Below are 24,081 nucleotides of genomic sequence, written 5' to 3'. Positions count from 1 at the left end.
CCAACATTTGTTGGTGGAAAGTTGGACAATTGTCTGAAGGAGCGTACCAATGATGGGATTTTAGGCAGTCTGTCATCGCACAATTCCCTGCCGAAAATCCGATCGTGTGTACGAGGCTTTAGGCTGTATTTACACGTGCGGTGTGAAGAGAAAAAAGCAGCTGTTCAGCGATTCCTCTCAGTTGTATCTGCGGATCAGCTCAGCGGGGAGGAGGGGGGAATTCTTGTTCACAACGGAAAGCATCTGTGAATCAGATGCGTTACCAAAGAAAATTATGTGTCTTCAATTCGTACCGCAATGCCCAGAAAAAAAACACAGGTTTTGGGCAATGCAGAGTGCGAATGCAATGCACATATGTGAACCAGCCTCATTCAAATGAACAGATTTTAAAATGTCCTGCGAATTGGATGCAGTGTAAGCCACATTCAATTTGCATAAGTGTGAACCCAGCCTGAAGCGAAAAACAGCAGCTGTAAAAACATCCAGTGTGCATGAGGCCTTATACTTACCTGCTCCGTGTAATGGTTTTGCACAGAGCAGCCTCAATCCTCTTCTTTTTGAGTCCCCTGCTGGTGGTCCTGACTCCTCCCCCCCAGCCTGTTGGTATGGGGCCACTTGAGCAGGCGTGCACCCAAGCCGTGCTTTCTGTGTCCATTCACCCCTGCTCTCTCCTCATTGGCTGCGATTGACAGCAACAGGAGCCAATGGACTTCTGCTGCTGTGTGAGCCAATGAGGAGAAAGAGACCCAGGAGAGCTACTGCTCTTAAGCACATCACTGGATTGAGTTAGGGCTTAGGTAAGTATAAGGGGGAGCTGCATTCAGAAGGTGGTTTACTCTAAAGTGGTTCTAAAGGGTCAAGGTTTTTTTTCTACCTTACTCTGAGCCCCATCGAGATCCAGCAATGTGCACGAGAGCCTCGGCTCTACGTGGACTCTCACTCCTCACTGTCTGAGACAGCAGCCAGTGAGGAGAGAGGGGGTGGGGCTAAGGCAGAGCTCTGTGTGTGAATTGACACAGTGCAGCGGCCTGGGTGTCCCCAGAGCGAGCTGCTTGCTCTGGGGACACTAGACGGGAAGGGAGGGACCAGGGGACCTGAGAAGAGGAGGATCTGAGCTGCTCTGTGCAAAACCACTGCACAGAGCAGGTAAGTATAACATGTTTGTTTTTTTTTTTTTGCTTTCCTTTTTTAAAACCAAGCCTTCAATATCACTTTAATGCATATAAGATAAAAAAAAAAAAACTTGAGCCTTTACAATCACTTTAAAACACACAATATCACATGTTGGACTGGTGTCTTTATTAAAGGGGTTGTAAAGGTAAATTTTTTTTTTTTAAATAACAAACATGTTATACTTACCTTCACTGTGCAGCTCGTTCTGCACAGAGTGGCCCCGAACCTGCTCTTCTGGGGTCCCTCAGCGGCTGTCTCAGCTCCTCCCCGCAATAACTAACCACCTTAATGCGAGCTCTCTCGCATGGTGGTTAGTTATTGCGGGCGCGCTCCCATGATACAGCCGGCGGCTATAGCCGGTCGCTGTATCACTCGGCCCCGCCCCCGGCGCGCCGCGTCATTGGCTGTGATTGACAGCAGCGTGAGCCAATGGCTGCGCTGCTTTCAATCCATCCACTATAGCCAATCAGTGACCAGGCTGATCGGCTGAATGGAGGTCGGGAGCGAGCGGCCGAGTTTCGAGGTGTCAGGTAAGTAAAACGGGGGGGCTGGGGGCGGCGGTATTTTCAAAAGTTTTTTCACCTTAATGCATAGAATGCATTAAGGTGAAAAAATTCATACCTTTACAACCCCTTTAAACTTTACCAGCTATGTAAATACCTCTACCTGAGCGATATGATGCTCTGAGACCACAACAGCTAAGGTTGAAGATCTCCTTTACCAGTGTGAACCAGAAGTGCTCAATTCAGAGCTGACAAACTCCAAGCTAGAAAGCCAGGTGCACAGTTGAGCGAGCGCACCGGTTGTTGGTCAGTTGGAGCAGTGGAGACATTAAGGAATTAATAGACCTCTGATGTTTTCATAAAGAGAACCTGTAACTGCTCAAATTATATCACATAGGGGCTTGTTATTCCCAGTGTGATAGCAATAAAGTTTAAGTGGTTGTAAACCATTAGGGCTGTTAAAAGTGCAGCTTGTTCTGCATGCATAGTGTGTGGGGCAGTTGCGTCCAGAAAAACTCAGAATTAACTCATGCAGGCAACAGAGAAGATTTGGATTTAGGCAAGTACACAGTATACTTTCAGAAAACCGAATATTCTGGTGCTTTTAAATCCCTTTCTAGACAAAAATTTTGATTTTAACACATGTGAAAAATGAACCTGTGATTGTGGCTCAGGAGCCCTCGCAATACAAACCCCATGTACCTGCGATTGTGGCTCAGGAGCCCTCGCAATACAAACCCCATGTACCTGCGATTGTGGCTCAGGAGCCCTCGCAATACAAACCCCATGTACCTGCGATTGTGGCTCAGGAGCCCTCGCAATACAAACCCCATGTACCTGCTATTGTGGCTCAGGAGCCCTCGCAATACAAACCCCATGTACCTGCGATTGTGGCTCAGGAGCCCTCGCAATACAAACCCCATGTACCTGCGATTGTGGCTCAGGAGCCCTCGCAATACAAACCCCATGTACCTGCGATTGTGGCTCAGGAGCCCTCGCAATACAAACCCCATGTACCTGCGATTGTGGCTCAGGAGTCATCACTATACAAAACCCATGTACCTGCGATTGTGGCTCAGGAGCCCTCGCAATACAAACCCCATGTACCTGCGATTGTGGCTCAGGAGCCCTCGCAATACAAACCCCATGTACCTGCGATTGTGGCTCAGGAGCCCTCGCAATACAAACCCCATGTACCTGCGATTGTGGCTCAGGAGCCCTCGCAATACAAGCCCCATGTACCTGCGATTGTGGCTCAGGAGCCCTCGCAATACAAACCCCATGTACCTGCGATTGTGGCTCAGGAGCCCTCGCAATACAAACCCCATGTACCTACGATTGTGGCTCAGGAGCCCTCACAATACAAACCCCATGTACCTGTGATTGTGGCTCAGGAGTCATCACTATACAAAACCCATGTACCTGTGATTGTGGCTCAGGAGTCATCACTATACAAAACCCATGTACCTGTGATTGTGGCTCCGGCTCAATTCTCCAAGTCGGATTCTGCGGTACCTTCAGAAGATGAAAACCATATTGTTTAATGCCAACATTCATTACATCCTATGTATAATATCCAGCTGTTCGGGCACTACAGGTCCCAGCAGGTTCTCCATCGCACTGTGCACGGAGCCCCCCCTGGGACATGTAGTCTCTGATCAGATGGAGGATGGTGAGCACTCTGATACCTTACTCTGAGAAGACAGGAGGCGTACAAACCCAGCCGTCCTCCACAGTCTCACAGATGTCTTCTGCACCCACATTTTCACAGGGTCGCCTTCCAATGACGCCAAAAGCGGCGCGACGGCTGACGTGACCTTGAGCAAGGAGCAGCCATCTTTAGAGAGGGCACAGGAGGCATTGCTGGGTATGGTGCGCGTTGTCCGGTAGAGTCACAGGCAGCGACATGAACAGTGTGGGCGAGGAATGCACAGACATGAAGCGGGAGTATGACCAGTGCTTCAACCGGTGGTTCGCCGAGAAGTTCCTGAAAGGGGAGGGCAGCGGGGACCCGTGCACCGAGCTCTTCCGGCGGTACCGCTCCTGTGTCCAGGTGAGACCTCCGGCGGGGGGGACTAAAGAAAGGGATACACGGTTCTTTAACGAATGTGAAATGGATAGAACTTCCTGTCGGGCTTGTAGTGTCTTCATTGGGGGCATTTCTTTCACTTCCTGTAGCAGTGGCACAATATATATAAAAACTTACAACGGTTCATTAGAAACGATTTCATTGTCTGTGTGAAAGAGGAACAAGGCCCACTGAAAGGGGAACTCTGCTCATCTTTAAAAAAAAAAAAGTCAACATTTACAAATATGTTAAAATGTAAACAGGCAGGTTCTTTATTGCAGAAGAGACATGCATTGTTTCCTCTGCAATCAAGTCCACTTACCTGCCTATTTGCAGTCCTCAGAAACGTACCTTCCAGCCGTGTGTCTGGAGTGACATCGTGGTAGTGGGTAGGTTATCTGTCATGCCCAGTAGTAGGACCAAGGGATCAAGTTTAAGGGGTACCCCACTGATCGAGTTCATGTCATCAACCACCGCCTGCCAAAATTCCTGTATACACAGGCACAACCATACCCTATGTATGTAGTTTCCTACCTCCCCTTTACATTTTGGGCACACATCGTCAGAGGTATGATACATAACCGATAGCCTCTGTGGCATATATTGCACCCTATGAAGGAATTTTAACTGTATGAAGCGATCCCTAGCTGAGATCATAAGAGGCATATACTGTTGGAGGTTCTCAGACCAATCCTCCTCCGTCAGGGCCGGTAGGGCACGCTGCCAAGCCAGGAATGCCTTCCTAGCCCCAGCACCACCCACGCATGTGAGTCGGAGGTAAATAGAACGCTATCCTCTATCTATAATGCTGGCCGTAAGAAGCCTTTCAACCGAATGGAACACCACAGTGATAGATCCCGGGAACTGCACCTGAACCGCATGCCGGAGCTGCAAGAACCTAAAGTTCATCCAGGGGGGGAAGCCTGAACTTATTCTTCAGCTCACGGAAGGAGAGTAATCGCCCGTCAGGCATGATATAACGCAGCATTCTCACTCCATGTCGGGCCCAAAGCTGCAGATCAGGCACAGTCCCCAGGTGAGACAGCGATGGATTACCCCATAGGGGGGTATAAGGAGAGAATGTTTGTGGCTCAGCCAGAAGCCTTGAGACCTGCCTCCACCCCAGCACCGTGCTTCTCATGGGGGTGGTAATTTGTGTACTGGATCTAGGCCCCTTATATACCAGGTTTCTAAGTTCAGAATAGGACCCCAGTATGGCCGCCTCTAGGTTCACCGACGAATTAGCTTGATCCTGGGTCAACCACCACTTCACTGACACCAGGACAGCCGCCCAATAATATTTCTTAAAATGGGGCAGTGCCAGGCCCTCCCTCCGACAATGAAAGTTGGAGCATGGATCTAGCCACCCTTGGGACTGTCCTCTGCCATACAAAGGTGCTAATAGTTTAGTCAAGTTTAGTAAAAAAAAGAATTAGGTATACTGATAGGGGTGTGTCTAAACACATATGAAAACTTAGGGAGGAAGGACATTTTGATCCAATTTACTCTACCCACTGGCGTAAGTGGCACATTTTTCCAGCTTGAACATTTCTGAAGGAATCTCTATAGGACCGGATGAACATTGGCCTCCACATAACTTGGTAGATGTCTATGGATCTGGTGGATACCTAAGTATTTATATCTGTCTACCCACTGGAGAGGGACAGGCAGATCGGGGGGGGGGGGGGGGTCCCATCTGATATAAGGGATATAGCACTGATTTGTCCCAGTTGATTTTAACACCAGAATATCTACCAAAGGAGTAAATAAGTGCCAAGGCAGCTGTCAAGGATTGTGTCGGGGGTCGTTAAGATAGAGAAGGGTATCGTCTGCATACATTGACACTTTTTCGACAATGGGGTCACCATCAATATGCCAGTGACTGTGGGGGAAGATTGGAGCAGCATTGCCAATGGCTCAATAGCGAGAGCAAATAGGGCCGGGGAGAGGGGGCAGCCCTGTCTAGTGCCCCGGTGGGGCAGGAACAATGCAGAGAGAAGGCCGAACCCTGGCCTTCGGGTTGGAATATAACAGCCGCAACCATGATATTAAAGTTGGACCAAAGCCAAATCTATGCAGCACATTCCATAAATAGTCCCACTCCACCAAGTCAAATGCCTTTTCGACATCCAGGGAGGCCACTATCTTTCCCCCAACCCCCCCAGCAACCCGATCAATCATCGTGAACAACCTTCTTAGATTAATATTGATGCCCTTACCTGGCATAAACCTGTCTGATCCCCATGTATCAGAGAAAGTATCACTGCATTGAGACGGTTAGGTAGTACCTTTTGTGGGGATTTTGGCGTTGACATTTAGCAGGGAAATAGGTCTGTATGATGAGCAGAGTTCCGGGTCTTTCCCTGGCTTGGGAATGACTACAATAACAGCCCTTGACATAGAAGGCGGTAGCATAGAGTCCTTAAGGGACGTCAACAAAATCTCCCTAAATTTGGACGGCAGTGAGGCGCAATGGGTTTTGAAGAATTCAGCTGGGAGGCTGTCCTCGTCAGGAGTCTTACCTGTCTGGATAGACGCCACAGCCGTCTGAATTTCTTTCAGAGCGAGTGGGGCGTCAAAGTTTCAAACGAGCTTCCTCAGACAAAACGGGAAAACGGAAAATTTATATCAAATACTTACCGTAATTTTCCTTTCCTGATAGGCTCCATGGCAGCATACGTGTGGGTAGGCTCCGCCTCCATAACTACCCAATAGGACCCCCTCTCCCATAAATCTTTGCTCTAGGCTGCTATCCATATTCCGTAACTAGCCTACTCCAGACATTTTGGGAGGGACTCCTGCTGCCATGGAGCCTATCAGGAAAGGAAAATTACGGTAAGTATTTGATATAAATTTTCCGTTTTCCTGACAGGCTCCATGGCAGCATACGTGTGGGAAATAACTCGCCCAAAAATACACACGGGCGGGCAAAAATGTTTGAGCAAAGAAACCAAATTTATTTTACATTGTCAGCCGACAATACTTGTAAACCAAAATTAATAGATGACAGAGCCGCAGGCTCAACACAATAATGAGAAACAAATGTGTTTATAGAAGACCAGGAAGCCGCTCTACAAATGATTTCAGGCGCGACATGCCTTGAAGCTGCCCACGAGGTCGAGATACTTCTGGTCGAATGAGCCGTCACTGCCTCTGGAGGAGCCAAGCCCTTTGCCTTGTATGCCCTCTGAATGGTCTGCACAATCCAAGAAGAGATTGATCTGACCGAAGCTCGCTTTCCTTTGTTTTTGCCATGAAGAAGAACGAAGAGGAATTCCGTTTGTCTGAATGGACTTGTGACCTCCAGATATTGCTTTAGAGTGTAGCCTACGTCAAGTGGATGAACATCCTGATCGTCCGATGATCTGAAAGTAGGAAGTACAATCTCTTGATTTTCATGAAAGACTGAGGTCACTTTAGGGTTTGACCCAAGCATGGGAATCAACACTACCCTATCTGGAAAAAAGGTTAGGAAAGGTTCTTCTGAGCCTAAATTTCTAATCTCTGATACTCTTTTAGCCGACGTCACGGCTACTAAGAAGGTGGTCTTGAGCGTGAGATCTCTCATGGAAAGAGGTTTGTCAGGATCTGATCCGAGATTGGAGAGAAAATCCAAGACAATAGGAAGGTCCCATTTGGGGAACCTAGGTCTTCTCTGAGGTTTAAGCCTGATAGCTCCTTTAAAAAATTGACGGACTAATGTATGATTAGCCCACGATACTCCTGTGAAGGCCGAGATGGCTGAAACTTGCACTCTTAGTGAGCTGACTGCTAAAGATAGGTCCAGCCCTGATTGGAGAAAACTTAGAATGTCTTCTACTGCTGGAGACTTACACGGATTTGACCGGGAAGACATGTGATCAGAGAATTTAGACCATATCCGTTCATATACTCTGTTCGTACTTCCCCTCCGGGCACTAAGAAGAGTTGGAATAGCTTCTTCCGGACAGCCTAGGGATTCAAGCCTTTCCCTCTCAAGAACCACACCCTGAGGTGTAGGCAAGATGGGCATGGGTGTAACCTCGAGCCTTGCGACAGTAGATCCGGCCTGAGAGGAAGGGGAACTGGGTCTTGATAACTCAGGAGTGATAACAGAGGAAACCAAGGCCTGTTGGGCCAGAAAGGAATCACTGCAATGATCTCCACCTTCTCTGTTCTGAGCCTCCGGAGGAATTGCAGAATCACCGGTACCGGAGGGAAGGCATAAGCCTTCTGAAACTTCCAACGCTCTGAGAGAGCATCTATCCCGTAAGCCTGAGGGTCTCTGAACCTCGAATAATATCTGGGCATCTTGTGATTGCATGGAGAAGCAAATAGATCGACCTCTGGAAGTACTCCCAGGGTCAGAAGCCACTCGAACACCTCTCTGTGGAGAGACCACTCGTTGTTGTCCATTTGTACTCTCGAGAGGAAGTCTGCCTGTACATTCTGGACCCCCGGAATGTAAACTGCCGAGATGTTGGACAAATATTTCTGAGCCCAGCTCATTATTGGCTCTACTTCCTGTAGCAGCGACCAGCTGCGGGTTCCACCTTGCTTCTTTATGTAAGCCACCGCGGTTGTATTGTCCAACCTTAGCATCACAGATGAACCTTCTATTAGGTGACGAAATGACAGGAGTGCCTGAAAGGCGGCCTTCAGCTCCAGGATGTTGGAGACAATCCCCCGAGCGGAAAAACCCCATCGGCCTTGCGCCACTTCTGAAAGGCAGTGAGCGCCCCAACCTCGACTGCTGGCATCCGAGGTTAACGTGACCCATGAGATGGGCATGATTAAATGGTGATTGCGCAGATTCTTCCCTTGAAGCCACCAAAGAAGAGACGTCCTCATGGATGACGTAAGGTGTATGCGCTGGACTTGGCTGGAAGAATCCCATTGCTGAAGGAACCCTTTTTGGAAGGGTCGTGTATGCCATTGGGCCCACTTCACCATAGGAATGGTAGCTGTCATTGTGCCAATTACTTTCAGGCATTGGAGAGCTGAGAGGTGAGACGACGCTAGGGCTGCGTGTATTCTGTCCCGAATCACTCCAATCTTCTCCTCTGGAAGGGAGATGGTGCCTTCCAATGTGTTGAAGTGAGCCCCTAGAAACACCAGAGATTGTGTTGGCTCTAAATGGCTCTTCTCTAGATTCAGAAGCCACCCGAATTCCTGCAAGGTGGAGATGACTAAGCTCCTGTGCTCTAACAGTTGATCTTCGTTCTGAGCTAGGAGAAGTAGGTCGTCTAAATAGTGGTGGAGACGAACCCCTTTGATACGGAGTAGAGCCACAACTGACAACAGGACCTTTGAGAAGACCCGAGGTGACGTTGTTAGGCCGAAGGGTAGACATGTAAACTGCAGATGTTGATTGCCTACCGCAAAGCGGAGGTACTGCTGAAATTCTGTTGCAACTGGCACATGAAAGTATGCATCTTTCAGATCGATTGAAATCATCCAATCTCCCAGATGTATTGAGTGTTGGATCGTAATTAAAGATTCCATTTTGAATTTTTCTTTTCGGATAAAAGAATTGAGATGTGTCAAATCTATTACTGGCCTCCATGTACCGTTTTTCTTCTGTATCATGAACAGAGGAGAATACATGCCTTTGCCTTGTTCGTCTTCTGGAACAGGGACGGCTGCGCCTTGATCCAATAAACAGCTCACGTAGGTTAATAGGACCTGCTTTTTCTCTTCTGAACCTGGAAGAGCTGTGGGAACAAATCTGAGTCTTGGGGTATTGCTGAAAACCCACTTGTGACCGGAGGAGACCGTCTTGACGGTCCAGTAATCTCGAATTGAGGCCGCCCAGACATGCCCGAAGTGGCGAAGACGAGCCCCCACCTGGCATGCCTGAGCGGGCCCAATCTCAAAAGGACTTTGTGGCGTCCTGGTTACCAGAGGAACCCCCTTTTACGGGTTTCTTGAAAGAAGACTGCCTGGCTTTCCAGGATCTAGAGAACTCCCGACCAGGTCTGTAGCTGCGCGCATCCCTAGCGCGATCAGAGTTTTGTCTTCTAGGAAAATTGCGTTTCTGATTTTGTAGGCGTCTGTCTTGAGGGAGGAAACCAGACTTCCCACCTGTGGCCCGGGTTATGGCACTATCGAGTTTATTGCCGAACAGTGAAGAACCTTCAAACGGAATTCGGCACCAAGCTTGCTTGGAAGCTGGGTCTGCCAACCACGGACGGAGCCATAGGGCACGACGAGCTGAAACAGCTGCCAACATAACCCGGGACATCAGGCGGATGACATCAATAGATGCCTCCCCAAGAAAAGCTGATGCCAGCCTGATCTCTTGGATAGGAGAATCTTTAGCTGTTTCAGTAGAGATACCTCTTAAGAACTCATCCACATTATCAGACCAAGATTCCAAAGCTTTGGAAACTGCAGCTATTGCAAGTACTGGCTTACATGCCATTCCTGACGTCAGGTAGATCTTCTTTAAATCTGCATCAATTCGCCTTTCCAAAGGATCTTTAAAAGATACAGTGTCTTCCAAGGGAAGCGTTACATATCTTGCTAGTCTCATTAAAGCCGCATCCACTAATGGGGCTGATTCAAGGTGCTTTACTTCCTCTTCCTTGAAAGGATATAGTTTCGAGACCTTTGACTGCATGGAACTTTTCTTGTCCATTTTGCTCCATTCTTCAGAAATGACCTCACCTAGCTCAGAGAGAAAAGGAAAATATTGTCGCTCCTTATTGAGCTGCTTAAAAAACTTCCTCTGTTTTGGGGGGGAAGTAACTGGATCTTCCCACTTCAGGGCCTCCTTTACTGCCTTTACCAAAGAAGGAACTAAAGCGTACTCAAACCCCACGCCAGGATCTTCCAGATCCGATTCGCTGTCTGAAACAGGAGCAGAAGGGTGACTTGGTTGGGAGGAATCCCATGTCTCATGCACAGAACCTTCGCCCACTGGAGGGCATAATGGGTCTGATGGGGAATCACGGGGCTGCTGGGCTTCTCTCTCCTGTAGAGATTCTTTCACAACCCGCCTAACCATAGATTCCAAACGCTGGTCTGCACCATCCCTCTCATCTGCGGCTTTAGAAAAGCAGTGATCACAGAGAGATTTGTCTGTTGGAACAGGCATCCTACATCCCCAGCATGATTTCCCTGAACTCTCTTTAGAGTGAGATGAAGGGGGGTGAGAAGGATTCTTATTGCGCTGTTCAGATCTGGAAGATTTATGATGGCTAGACCTGGAGGAAGATTGCCGGTGGTGTGATTTTGATGATCCACTTCCTTTATGAGAACTACGGTGTGGATCAGACCTAGTAGGGCTGTGAGGAAAGAAACACAGAGAAGATAGAAAAGAAAATCAGCTGGTGTCCTACTCTCAATCCTTGTACAGGCAGAAAGGCAAAACTGCAAACATACCTGCTACAAGCGGGCTGGCCACTAGGGGGCAGTGAGGAGTCCATAATGTCAATACAATAGGAAGCTGCAGAGACAGATTCACAGGATCAGCTGACTGACAACAGACCTCCAACCCCAGACAATAGAGATTGTCTTACCTTGAACCGCCAAGATAGTAGCCCCGGGAAGTCGCTGTATCCCCCACGATCATTCCCAGGGCTCTGAAAGCTTCTCACAGCTTTTAAAAGTGGCGCCCGTGACGTCATCGCCGACGTCAGACGCGAGACGCTCGCGCGCATGCGCGAACCAAGCCTCGACTTCGTATTGGGTCCGCGCATGCGCAGAACGCACGCCGGTACCCGGAAGTCACAGAGAGAGTGGCTGCTGGAACGCAGAGAGCGTCAGCGCCAATCTAGGACACCAGGAAGCAGGAAGAAAACACACAGAGGTATGATACACATAAACACTGCTGCCATATGTGAATGAAATAAAAAAAAACTTTACCACTCCACCTACGATCACCTGGGCCGAGGAACGCCTTCCATACACATACACACCGGACTTGGCAGCAGATAATGGTCGCCTGAAACATTAGGCAATAGACCGTGCGCACATAGACGAACCGATCCAATCTTCAGCGCTACTCTGCTTTACACTCCATACCCTGCTTAACAGTCAGGGCCTATCGGAGGAATCTTAGGCACTCGGCATCATCGATCGTAGGGAGGATTTATCTTCAGGTAGGAGAACCAACACCTGGTCCTACGGAGGAGGACAAAAAAGGAACATGGATAGCAGCCTAGAGCAAAGATTTATGGGAGAGGGGGTCCTATTGGGTAGTTATGGAGGCGGAGCCTACCCACACGTATGCTGCCATGGAGCCTGTCAGGAAAGTCATTTGCTTCCAGAAAGGAGTGGAGTTCTTCTGAGGTGTAGCCCACCCTGGAGGAATACAGGTCCTCATAGTAGGAAGCGAAGCAGGAGTTGATTTCCCCAGGGTCTGACAACAATCTCCCAGTTCTATCCCTAATATTAGCGATGTGAGCAGACATTGTTTGTTCCCTGGAGAGCCATGTAAACAGATGCCCCGTCTTCTCCCCCTGTTCAAACACTCTGCGATTTGTATAGTATTTTTTTTTGGCTGCCGAAAGCCTGAGGAGCTGAACCTCCCTCAGAGCTGCAAACAAATCCATCCTCTGACTCTCCTTCCCAGTCATTACATATTGTGCTTCCAGCATCTGAGCGTTGGCCTCAGCTTGGGCGAGTGAGACCCGGGAAGACTGGCGTGCCAAGCCAATAGCAGATTGGTACTGCCCTCTTATATAGGTTTTGAAACCTTCCCAACAGCCGGGCGACAGTGCCGAAGAGGGGTCAGAGGACCAATACGACAAAATGGCTGATTCTTTCATTGAGCGGAGTGTGGGGAAAAGACTGTGCTACAATATAAATAAGCAGTTCAAAGTGAGGAAAAAACAGCTGCCAACACTCAAACAAACAAAGTTCAACGTGAATATTAAAATACCAGTGTGGCGCTAATATGCACACTAAAAAAGAGTAGTGTATGTACCTTGGATGTGGTACATATAAAACCAAGTGTGATATGTGGAAAACAAAAAAAAAAAAAAACAAAAATAACTGTGCTTACACAGTAAGTGTATAAATCAAACAAAAAACAACAGTCCACATAGATGTGAAGGGAAGAACTCCTCCTGTGACGGTGTCACCAAACCAATGGGGATGGAAAATCAATTGTCTGTAGTCACTCTCAGTAACACTTCAAAGGTAAGTGAATAAATACTCTTACCGACTGGGGTGGACCCCCGTATCGTACGACAGTGGGTCAAACAGGCTTGAGATTCAGCACTTCCTCATGGACTCCAAAAAGCAAACGTGGAAAAAAAGGGAAGGAGGACTCCGGATAGTGCAGGTCAAACCAGATGGTTTATTGAAAATATGTCATGTCAACAATGACACAATGAAAGTGATCACAAAAATATATAAAAAAGGAATAAAAGCAATGTGGGGTTCAAGAAATGCTGGCCACCCTCCAAGTTAGGATCCACCGGTTCCCCATCCACCATCTTAATGTTTTTTCTGGCTCTAATGAGGGTGACATCTCGCAGTTGCTCCATACAGAAATCCTCTATCCTGACCTCTAAGTCGGGTACCACATTCTGTCAACTCTCATTATCAGGGTCAGAGATGTTCTGTTCGTTCCCCTCGGGCTGGTAGCTAGCTTCCAGGTCCTTCGGCTCCCCAGCCATGACAGAGAAAGGAAGAGGATCTCCAGCTTCCTCGACCCTCCCAACCGTCTCCCTTTCCCTTTGGCAAAAGGGTCTGGTGAGAGTTCCCTTGCTTTCCCAGCAGGGGGAGCTCTATCTACAAGCCTCCCTTTGCTCTCCCATAATCTCCAAAAATGGGGAAAAATCTCTCCCCACTAAAGCTTCATGCGACTCTGACACGATGCAGTACATGTGACCTGTGAAAAAAGAGATGTGCGTCTTTTCATATAAGCATAATCACATTGCATTGGCTCATCATTTCGAGGGCAGTTTGCAGCAATATGACCTAATGCATGGCAACGATAACACTATATGTGCTCTACACCCAGTCCTCTCAACTGTCCCAAAGACCTTCCTGGCTTCTTTGGCTAGTCTCCAGGGCTAGGACCCACAGTCTCATTAGCTGTAACAGCGGTCTTATCAATCTTCCCCATGCCCTTGAACCCCAGAACGGTCTTACCAGAACCTCTGGGTGATCTTGCACCCCTAGACACACCGAAGTGGAGCGTAGACAGGTTCACCAAGTCCTCAGTAGCAGTGTACCTCTCCAATAGGTCCACCAATTGGGTTACAGTTTTGGGGTCCCCCTGTCTGACCCACTTCCTCAGAGCAGCAGGGAGCGCATGCAGGTACCGGTCCATTACCACACGCTCCGCGATCTGAGGGCCTGTCAAGGTCTCTGGCTGCAACCACTTCCTGGTGAGGTGCACCAGGTCGAACATTTGAGAACGGGGGGGCTTGTTGCTGGAGTAGGTCCACTGATGCACGCGCTGGGCCCGGACTGCCATGGTATCTCTGTCTTCAGAGTCTCACAGTCCTGGGCCTTATCCGGTTCCAGATCAAAGTAGGCCTTTTGAGGTTCTCCTGTAAAAAATGGGGCCAACAGACCCGCCCACTGTATTTTTGGCCATCCTTCATGGACAGCGACTCTCTCAAAAGTCGCAAGGTATGCCTCAACATCATCGGCAGGTGTCATCTTCTGTAGGTGGTACGAGGCACGTACCAATTTTGGTTCCCCTGGCACAGGAGGTGCGAACCCCTTTTTCAATTCCACCAGTGCCTCTGCGAACTGCCGGTTCATCTCCTGCTGAGCCGCCTGTTGTGCTGCAGCGGCCTCTATGACTTGGCAGTGTGTTTTCCGCTGAGTTGCATTGGCCTGTAGCAGGGGCTTTAACATTTCCTCCATCTTTAGAAACTGCCCGCTGAGTCCACCACGTGTGGGAGATTAGCTCATGGGGATCACCTTTTCTGGAAAAAAAGGTCAGCGTGCAGGCAATTTCTTTAAAATCTGGTGGGTTGCCAGGTTTATTTAGCAGAGGTTTGCAAAATAATAAAAACAAACAAAAATAGTAAAACAAATCCTTGCCATCCGATGCTAAACTATACAGTAGTCTCCTCCCTATACGGTGTGGGGCTGGTCCCCTACACCCACAAAACATGCAGCAAAGCAAACCTTCTTTTTTAAGTCCAAACAGAGCTCTCTCTCTCAGATTCCCTTCTGAGTCTCAGGCCAGAGCTATCCTGTGCAGAATGGCTCCCCTGCACAAATCGCCGTAACTGTACGGCGGCTGTTTTAAGGGGTATAAGGGGCTGTATAAGGTGTGCTGCCTCAGTACTGAGGAGCCGATGCGCGTGCCCGGCGGGTGCGATGTCTGCCGGGCACCTGTGATCACTCTTGACAGAGCCAGAACGAGGATCTGTGTGTGTAAACACACAAATCCACGTTCTGGCAAGGGAGAGGAGACAGATCGTGTGTTCCTAGTATATAGGAACAATGATCGGTCTACTCTCCCAGGCAGTCCACCTACAGTTAGAACACACTGAGGGAATACATTTAACCCCTTGATCACCCCTTAGTGTTAACCCCTTCCCTGCCAGTGACATTTATACAGTAATCAGTGGCTATTTTTAGCTCTGATTGCTGTATAAATGTCAGTGGTCCCAAAAAAGTGTCCGATCTGTCCACCGCAATGTCACAGTCCCTATAGAAATCACCGCCATTACTAGTGAAAAAAAAAATATAACAAAAATAAAAAATCTATCCCCTTTTTTGTAGACACTATAACTTTTGCGCAAACCAATCAATATACGCTTAATTCGGGTTTTTTTTACTAAAAATATGTAGAAGAATGTATATCGGCCTAAACTGAGGAAGAAATTTTTTTTTTTTAATTTGGGGATATTTATTATAGCAAAAAGTAAAAAATATTGTGTTTTTTTTTTTTTTTTTTCCAAAATTGTCTCTTGTTTTTGTTTATAGCGCAAAACCCCAAAAAAACGCAGAGGTGATCAAATACCACCAAAAGAAAGCTCTATTTGTGAGGAAAAAAGCATATCAATTTTGTTTGGGTACAGCATCGCACGACCTCGCAATTGTCAGTTAAAGCGACGCAGTACCGTAACGTACCGTACCGTAGGAAGGGGGTAAATCCTTCCGGGGCTGAAGTGGTAAAGTCCACCTGAGCATGGACTCAAGTGGACCACAACATCTGTACCGGAAACCAAGCCTGCCACAGAGGCTGGAAAAACCTTGGCCGGATTGCGCTTCTGTCTCCTGCAACAGAATGCATGCGAGGTGAAATATATTGATTATTCATTACCTTGCCTCGCATACCATGAATATATATATATATATATATATATATATATATATATATATATATATATATATATATATATATATTTTCAGCAAACAAGTTATTGTAACAAATATTTAATGTCCTTGTAAGGGATTTTCCATATAGCTTATGCTATAAATGTCCTTAAAGTAACTTTTCAAAGTGACTTATACAGGAAATTGATCAAAACTTCTGTGCAGAAAAGTGAATATCACTCGTGCTCCCCTCTCGGGTCCACACAGATAGCAGCACCCCTGCCCTTCGTCTTGGTGTCCAATGGAAGTGCCTCCTCCTCAGCGTATTAGATCATGGAATGTCCACATGTGAATGGATGGAAAAGGTTGATACTCATAGTGTAAATCTGATAAAGGAATTTTATTTAGTCAATCACAAAGCTAGTGCCAGGAACAAGTACAGCAAAAACTCGTAGGTTTGGGATGGCGTGCGTATGCTAAAACCGGAAGTGACAGCATTGCATTCCAAGCTCCGCCTTGCTAAAACCGGAAGTGATGTGATTGCGTTCCAAGCTCCGCCAGGTGTCACGTCACTTCCGGTTTTAGCATAACCGGTCTGTGGAACGCACGCTGTCCCAGACCTAAAATTTTTTGCTGTACTTCTCCCTGGCACTAGCTGAGTGCCTATTTTAACTTTGTGACTGACCAAATAAAATTATTTTATCAGATTTACACTATGAGTATCTTTTCCACCCAGAAGTGGAACTCTCGCTTATTTACCCCCCCCCCCCCCCCCCCTGGTGCCACAATGCACCTTTCAGGGAGGGGGAGGGGGACCTGTTTTTGACAGTTCCCCTTCCTCACTTCCGGAGATTCCGGAAATTCGGCCTCCCTCCGCCTTCCCCTGCCCCCGGGCCAGTTAGAAAGCACAGCGAGCTTCACGCATGCGCAATATCCCTATTCTCCTCCATTTAATTATTATTTTCCTGTTTTGTTTTTTTTCATGTCTATTTTATAAACAATAAGCAATTAAAACTTTTTTTTGTTTGCTTTGTTAGTGAATATTTTTACACATATATATTAACATATATTTACACATTTCACAAAGTGCAAAATGAAAAAAACCAAAACATTTATTTCATTTGTAAATAACTTTTCAATGCTTTGTACCAGAGGTGGGGGACTCGAGTCACATGACTTGACTCGAGTCAGACTCGAGTCACCTGTTTGAGGACTTGCTTGACAAAATTAAATAAATGACTCGACTTGACTTTGACTTGTCACTAATGACTTGCGACTTGACTTTGACTTGGGCTATTTGACTTGCAATGACTTGGCACCACCAGTGCTGTGTCTTGGCCTAGGCAAAAGCCGCCCCCCCCCCCCCCACAAAAGAAAGCTCCCCCTGAGTCCCGGCTTCGGGGTAGATCAGTATTTTGACTTAATTTGTGAATTGACCAAAATAAATGACTTGACTTGACTTGCTTGACTTCTAGCAGGGACTCGACTTGACTTGCTTGCTTTTCGCCACAGTAACTTGAGACTTGCTTGTGATTTGCACATGTGTGACTTACTCCCATCACTGCTTTGTACCATTGCTGACAGCTGAAGTGAAAACTACAGTTGTGGTAGGTATCGGTAATTGGTATCAGCAAGTACTAAACAAAAGTATTGGTACTCCTAAAACAAAATGGTATCGGTGCATCCCTAATATATACCAGAGTTTGTAGGCGCTATAATTTTCACGCAAACTAATCAATATACACTTATTGGGATTTTTTTTTTTTTTTATCAAAAACGTAGCAGAATACACTTTGGCCAAAATCTATGAAGAAATTCAGTTTTTTTTACATATTTTATAGCAGAAAGTAAAAAATACTGTTTTTTGTTTTCAAAATTGTTGGTATTTTTTCGTTTATATATATCGCAAAAGATAAAAACCCAGTGGCAATCAAGTACCACCAAAAGAAAGCTTTAATTGTGTGAAAAAAAATGTATATAAATTTAGTTTGGGTACAGCGTTGCACGACTGCGCAATTACAAGTTAAAGTAGCACAGTGCTGAATAGCAAAAAATGGCCTGGTCATGAAGGGGGTAAAATCTTCCGGAGCTCAAGTGGTTAAGAGAGACATACTTAGTAGGCATTTGGGTCCAGCAATGTTTTACTAGCACCTGAACTGTGCACCAGTTCCTGCACCGCCATCTTGGATTTTGGTCCTCTTTTCTGTTAAACTGCCTACATACAGTACTCATTCATGCATGCTCACCTTTTCTTGCATTTTGTTGCTCTTTTGGAGCCCCATGTCTCTTCTGGGTCACCACCTTGTGTTGTCCAGCTAGGCCAATCCCACACATGCACGCACCTGGCACTCTAACGGGGCATCTTTTTGTTTTACACATTGCAATAGTACTGGCAATGGAAGCACCACCGGCTTTGCGGTGCTTAGGTTGCCATTAGAATGGCAACACCTAAACAGAATCAAATAGACCCCCGGTGTCTCCATGAAGAGTGCCTGTCACTGCCTGAAGCTATTGAAAGGGGGCTTGTTCACCCCCTTGTGATAGCAATAAAGTTAAATAAAAAAATTAAAAAGTGTATACAATTTTTGAAAGAAAATAAAAATAATTAAAAACAAAGTAAAAGCACCCCTGACACCCCACGCATACACGCAAATGCAAACACGCACGTCTGGCAAGCATATGTAAACAGTGATTGCACCACAAATGTGAGATACATTTGTGCTCATAAGTTTACATACCCTGGCTGAATTTATGATTTCTTGGCCATTTTTCAGATAATATGAATGATAACACAAAAACATTTCTTTAACTCATGGTTAGGGTTTGGCTAAGGCCATTTATTATCAATCAACTGTCCTTTTAAATCATAATGACAACAGAAACTACCCAAATGACCCTGATCAAAAGTTTACATACCCCAGTTCTTAATATTGTGTATTGCCCCCATTAACATCAATGACAGCTTGAAGTCTTTTTGTGGTATTTGTGGATGAGGCTCTTTATCTTCTCAGATGGTAAAGCTCCCATTCCTCTTGGCAAAAAGCCTCCAGTTCCTGTAAATTCTTGGGCCTTCTTGCATGAACTGTGCGTTTGAGATCTCAGAGTGGCTCAATGATATTGATGTCAGGAGACTGAGATGGCCACTCCAGAACCTTCACTTTATTCTGCTGTAGCCAATGACAGGTCAATTCGGCCTTGTGTTTTGGATCATTGTCATGTTGGAATGTCCAAGTACGTCCAATGCGCAGCTTCCTGGCTGATGAATGCAAATGTTCCTCCAGTATTTTTTTTTTTTATAACATACTGAATTCATCTTGTCATCAATTTTGACCAAATTTCCTGTGCCTTTGTAGCTCACACATCCCCAAAACATCAGCGATCCACCTCCGTGTTTCACAGTAGGAATGGTGTACCTTTTAATTATAGGCCTTGTTGACTCCTCTCCAAATGTAGCGTTTATGGTTGTGGCCAAAAAGCTCAATTTTGGTCTCATCACTCCAAATGACTTTGTGCCGGAAGGTTTGAGGCTTGTCTCTGTGCTGTTTGGCGTATTGTAAGCGGGATACTTTGTGGCATTTGCGTAGTAATGGCTTTCTTCTGGGGACTCGACCATGCAGCCCATCTTTTTTTAACGTGCCTTCTTATTGTGCACCCTGAAACAGCCACACTATGTTTTCAGAGAGTCCTGTATTTCACCTGAAGTTATTTGTGGGTTTTTCTTTGCATTCCGAACAATTTTTCTGGCAGTTGCTGGAATTTTAGTTGGTCTACCTGACCGTGGTTTGGTTTCAACAGAACCCCTCCATTTTCCACTTCTTGATTAAAGTTTGAACACTGCTGATTGGCATTCTCAATTATATCTTTTTATATCCCTTTCCTGTTTTTACAGTTCAACTACCTTTTCCCGCAGATCCTTTGACAATTCTTTTGCTTTCCCCATGACCAAGAATCCAGAAATGTCAGTGCAGCACTGGATGAAAGATGCAAGGGTCTGTTAGGAGTCCAGAAACTCATTGACCTTTTATACACACACACTAATTACAAGCAAACAGATCACAGGTGAGAATGGTTACCTTTTTAATAGCCATTCAAACCCTTTGTCTCAACTTGTGTGCATGTTATCAGGCCAAAATCACCAGGGTATGTAAAGTTTTGATCAGGGTCATTTGGTTAGTTTATGTTGTCATTTATGACTTAAAAAGAGTAAACACAGTTGATAATAATAAATGGCTTCAGACAAACACTAACCATGAGCGAAAGAAAAGTTTTTGTGTTATCATTCATATTCTCTGAAAAATGGCCAAGAAATCATACATTCTGCCAGGGTATGTAAACTTATGAGCACAACTGTATCACCACAAACATCAGAGTGAGAGCAATAATTCACGGCCCTAATTCACAATTAAAGTGATTTGTAAGGGTTTTGTTTTTTTTTAATAACAAACATATCATACTTCCCTCTACTGTGCAGCTTGTTTTGCACAGAGTGGCCCCGAACCTGCTGTTCTGGGGTATTTGTGCAGCGGTGTTTTAAACGCAAATTTATTTATTTATTAATTAATTTATTTTTAGACTTATAAATTGTGTTTTTAAAAAAAATGTTTTTTTTTTTTTACTTTTATTGCTGTCACAAGGAATGTAAACATCCCGTGTGACAGTAATAGGTGGTGACAGGTACTCTTTATGAAGGGATCGGGGGTCTAAAAGACCCCCGATCCCTCCTCTGCACTCCAAAGTATTCAGATTGCCGAAAACGGCGATTCTGAACACTGTATATTTTTTTAAATTCGGCGCCATTGGCAGCCGAGTAAACGGGAAATGACGTCGCTTCCGCGTTTACATTGAGAAGGCTGGAACGAAGCCGCCCACGGCTTCGTTCCAGCCCGCCCACAGCCGCCGGAGACAGCCGATTGGACACCGGGCTTCCCGATCGCGCGGGGGGGGGGATGTCCCCTCCCGCTCCTCCGGTATAACAGCCGAGCGGCTTTTAGCCGCATCGGTTGTTATATACGGGTAGCCGATCGCCCGCTCTAAACAACGGTACCGGGATGATGCCTGCAGCTGCGGGCATCATCCCGGTATAACCCCGGAAAGCCGAGTACGCATATCTGCGTACGGTCGGCGGGAAGGGGTTTTAATTAGCCTGTAAAAGCTTTTAAGGCATCACCCATGTACAATTTTTGGTACCATAGTTTAATGCCATGCAAAAGGTATGCACAATTGCACAGTTCTAAATCTTGACATGGTTGGTATCTATTTACTCAATGCAACAACATCTTTTGTGTCTGTGTGTATTAAAATTAATTTAAAGTATAACTAAAGGCAAAACTTTTTTTTTTGTTTGTTTTTTTTGTTTTGGACAGTGTGGAGATAGATTGACCCCTGTCAGTTTTGTGTTTTTGTTTTTTTGCTGTCTGTGCTCCTGTTGGGGAGAGTCACCTTGTCTGTTTGTCCTGTTTACCATTATCATTGAAAGTAAAAGAAAATTCCTAATATTGGACTGTCCCCAGAAAAGTAATAGAGGGGAAATTTTCCAATGGGAACACTAGTTCTTGTGACCTGGGGGTCCCCAAGGAATTCCCTTAAAGTGATTGGAAAGTCTATCTTTTTTTTTTTTTTCTATAAGAATAACAAACATGTTATACTTACCTGCTCTGAGCAGTGGATATGCACAGGGCAGCCCAGAACCCCCCCTTCTCGGGTGCCTCTTATGTGCTCCAGGCCCCTCCCTCCTGTTGAGTGCCCCCACAGCAAGTAGCTTGCTGTGAGGGCACCCAAGCCGAGCTGCAGCTCCGTGTGTCCAGGAAAACATGGACCTTCGATTCAGCCCTTCCCGTTTTGGCTATGGGACAGAAAGTGAAGGTAAATCTCGCAATGAAACACAGTTTAATTTCTCCCTGAAAGTTTCATTTTAATTAATAGCTGCGCAAATACTGTGCATACTTCGTCGGACAATTCGATCGTGTGTGGGCTCCAGCGGACTTTGTTTTCTCAAAAGTTTGACGGACTTAGATTTGAAATATGTTTCAAATCTATCCGACGGACTCGAGTCCGGTCGAAAAGTCCGCTCGTCTGTATGCTAGTTTGACGGACAAAAAGCCACGCTAGGGCAGCTATTGGCTACTGGCTATGAACTTCCTTGTTTTAGTCTGGTCGTACATCATCATGTACGAATTCGAAGGACTTTGGTTGATTGTGTGAAGGCAAGTCCGTTCATTCGGAAAGTCTGTCGCAAAGTCTGCCGTAAAGTCCACTCGTGTGTACGTGGCATAAGGCCTCTTTCATACACTCGTATGATCAGGTTTGCCTGTCTGTTTTTCTGGCAGACCCAATGGGACCCTCCTTTCTCTCCCCCCATCCCCATCCAATTTGATTGTCAGGAGATTGTGACCGGCTCTCTGTGGATCTCCGGAGTGGCTCTGGTGCAAATTGCACAGCAGTCCTGTGCATCTTCTGGTCCGTTTCAGGTCCAAATTTAGACTGAAATCGGCCCTGAAACGGTGAACAGGGACGCATCGGACTCCTGCTGTGAGCCGTTCCGTACTGCGGTGTGAACCCAGCCCCCAGCCTTAGAGAGAGTGGGAGCCAACCTCACCACTTACAGATATAATATGTTGAGAAGTGGCCATGTTCAGCTCCTATAATTTCTACTCTTGCACACGTGTTTGTTTGTGGATTGAGAATCCCATAAAAAGAGATGTCACTTTTTGAAATTACATATGCACATATGATGACATGCAAATGTGCTTTACATGATTCAGCTTTCTATTTGCTTGTATATTTTATTATTTCAATTTGCCCTGTTTACGATGCAAATACCTTTTAATGTAGTATAGTAAATATGCCATTTCTGTGCTGTGGTGTGCTGTAGTCCTCCAGGACGTTACTGGCCATAGAGGGTTTTATGACCTGTTTCAGGCATTTTAACATTGATTATTAAATTTACTGTATTGTTTTTATTTTGTAGAAAGCTATCAAGGACAAGGACATCCCTGTTGATGGAATAGAGTTCATGGGACCCAGCAAAGACAAGCCAGAATCGAATACGGATTCTTGACCCAGTGTGGGCCCTGCACTTATGGGGCCCCCAACGTCACATTTTCCACATACTAGTTTAAATGCGAAATACTGTGTGCAGCCAGACTGGAACAATTGTACTAATATAACAGCCACAATGTGCTGTATAGGTCCTCATAAGAATATTTTTACAAGTGAGCTCATTCAAAATATCGCAGTTACTCCTGTTTTATACATTTTGCGCTATGTAAATCTTACTTATCAATGCATATTAATGATTTGTCATAGAAAAGTCTTAATCTGTAATGTTGCATTCTGCTTCATAAATTAGATAATAATTATTCATGTGTAATTTATTAGTGTATTGTGTATAAAACTAAGTGCACTGAGCAGCATGTTTGTAGTTTATTCACACTACCTACAGCTCTGCACATGGCAGCCCGTACAGAGGAACAGGAAACAGAGCTGTAGGTAGTGTGTGTGCAAACAGGGCGCTGGAGGTAGTGGAATCAAACAAAATACCATGTATTAAACATAGCACACTTACAAGTTTTTAAATCTCTCAATCCAGCCCGGGAAAAAACCATAGATGGAACAGGAGACAGCGAATAGCATGCAGGCAGTGTAGCAGCAGCTAAATAATACAGTAGCAGTAATGTGTACAGTGCCAGAGCAAGCCAGGAAGCCAGACCAACCGTCAGCGTCTATGTCTGCATACAGGGACAAACAGCTGTCAAAACCAGAAGATGATGTTGGGTAGGGGTGGGCCACAATGCATTTAGGGGCCACACCCCCTTTGTCTCCTTCCCTGATCTGTTGCAGGAATTTTGGATTTTTTTTCTATCCATCGCACCTCCCCAATGGATTTGCGGTTTATATGGATCATTGTGTAAGTCTGACATTGCACCCGCGATCTGCTAATCACGGATACAATACTTTGCAGGCTCCAGTGTTTTTATGGGTTTTTTTTTTTAATTCTTTATTTAAAGGTCGAGGAATTGTACAAAGCCATTATCCAAAAGAATAAACAAGTACAAATATAATACAAGATACATCCCAGCATAGTCAGTATGCAATACACATTATATCGACTGGCAAGCA

At 45.9% G+C, this 24,081-nt stretch overlaps 2 protein-coding genes across 2 annotated transcripts in view; one reads left to right on the top strand and one right to left on the bottom strand.

The window, feature by feature from the left end:
* The window catches only part of GATC (glutamyl-tRNA amidotransferase subunit C), an 8,016-nt gene extending 4,516 nt beyond the window's left edge, over positions 1 to 3,500 (bottom strand). The window contains exons 1-2 of the mRNA XM_073629297.1: positions 3,365 to 3,500; positions 3,144 to 3,191 (exon numbers count right to left, since the gene is read on the bottom strand). Of these exons, the coding sequence (XP_073485398.1) occupies positions 3,144 to 3,191; positions 3,365 to 3,439 (123 nt within the window). The 5' untranslated portion in view covers positions 3,440 to 3,500. The remainder of the gene's footprint in view (positions 1 to 3,143; positions 3,192 to 3,364) is intronic.
* On the top strand, positions 3,468 to 24,081 carry TRIAP1 (TP53 regulated inhibitor of apoptosis 1). The gene is made up of 2 exons (XM_073629298.1): positions 3,468 to 3,729; positions 22,931 to 24,081. The coding sequence occupies exons 1-2, from the start codon at positions 3,583 to 3,585 to the stop codon at positions 23,018 to 23,020; spliced, it is 237 nt and encodes a 78-aa protein (XP_073485399.1). The 5' UTR covers positions 3,468 to 3,582; the 3' UTR covers positions 23,021 to 24,081.

This window comes from Aquarana catesbeiana, linkage group LG01, assembly GCF_042186555.1.
Source record: "Aquarana catesbeiana isolate 2022-GZ linkage group LG01, ASM4218655v1, whole genome shotgun sequence".
Classification (NCBI taxonomy): Eukaryota; Metazoa; Chordata; class Amphibia; order Anura; family Ranidae; genus Aquarana; species Aquarana catesbeiana.
Note: the sequence above shows the minus strand (reverse complement) of the source record. Positions and strands in the feature narration are given on the sequence as shown.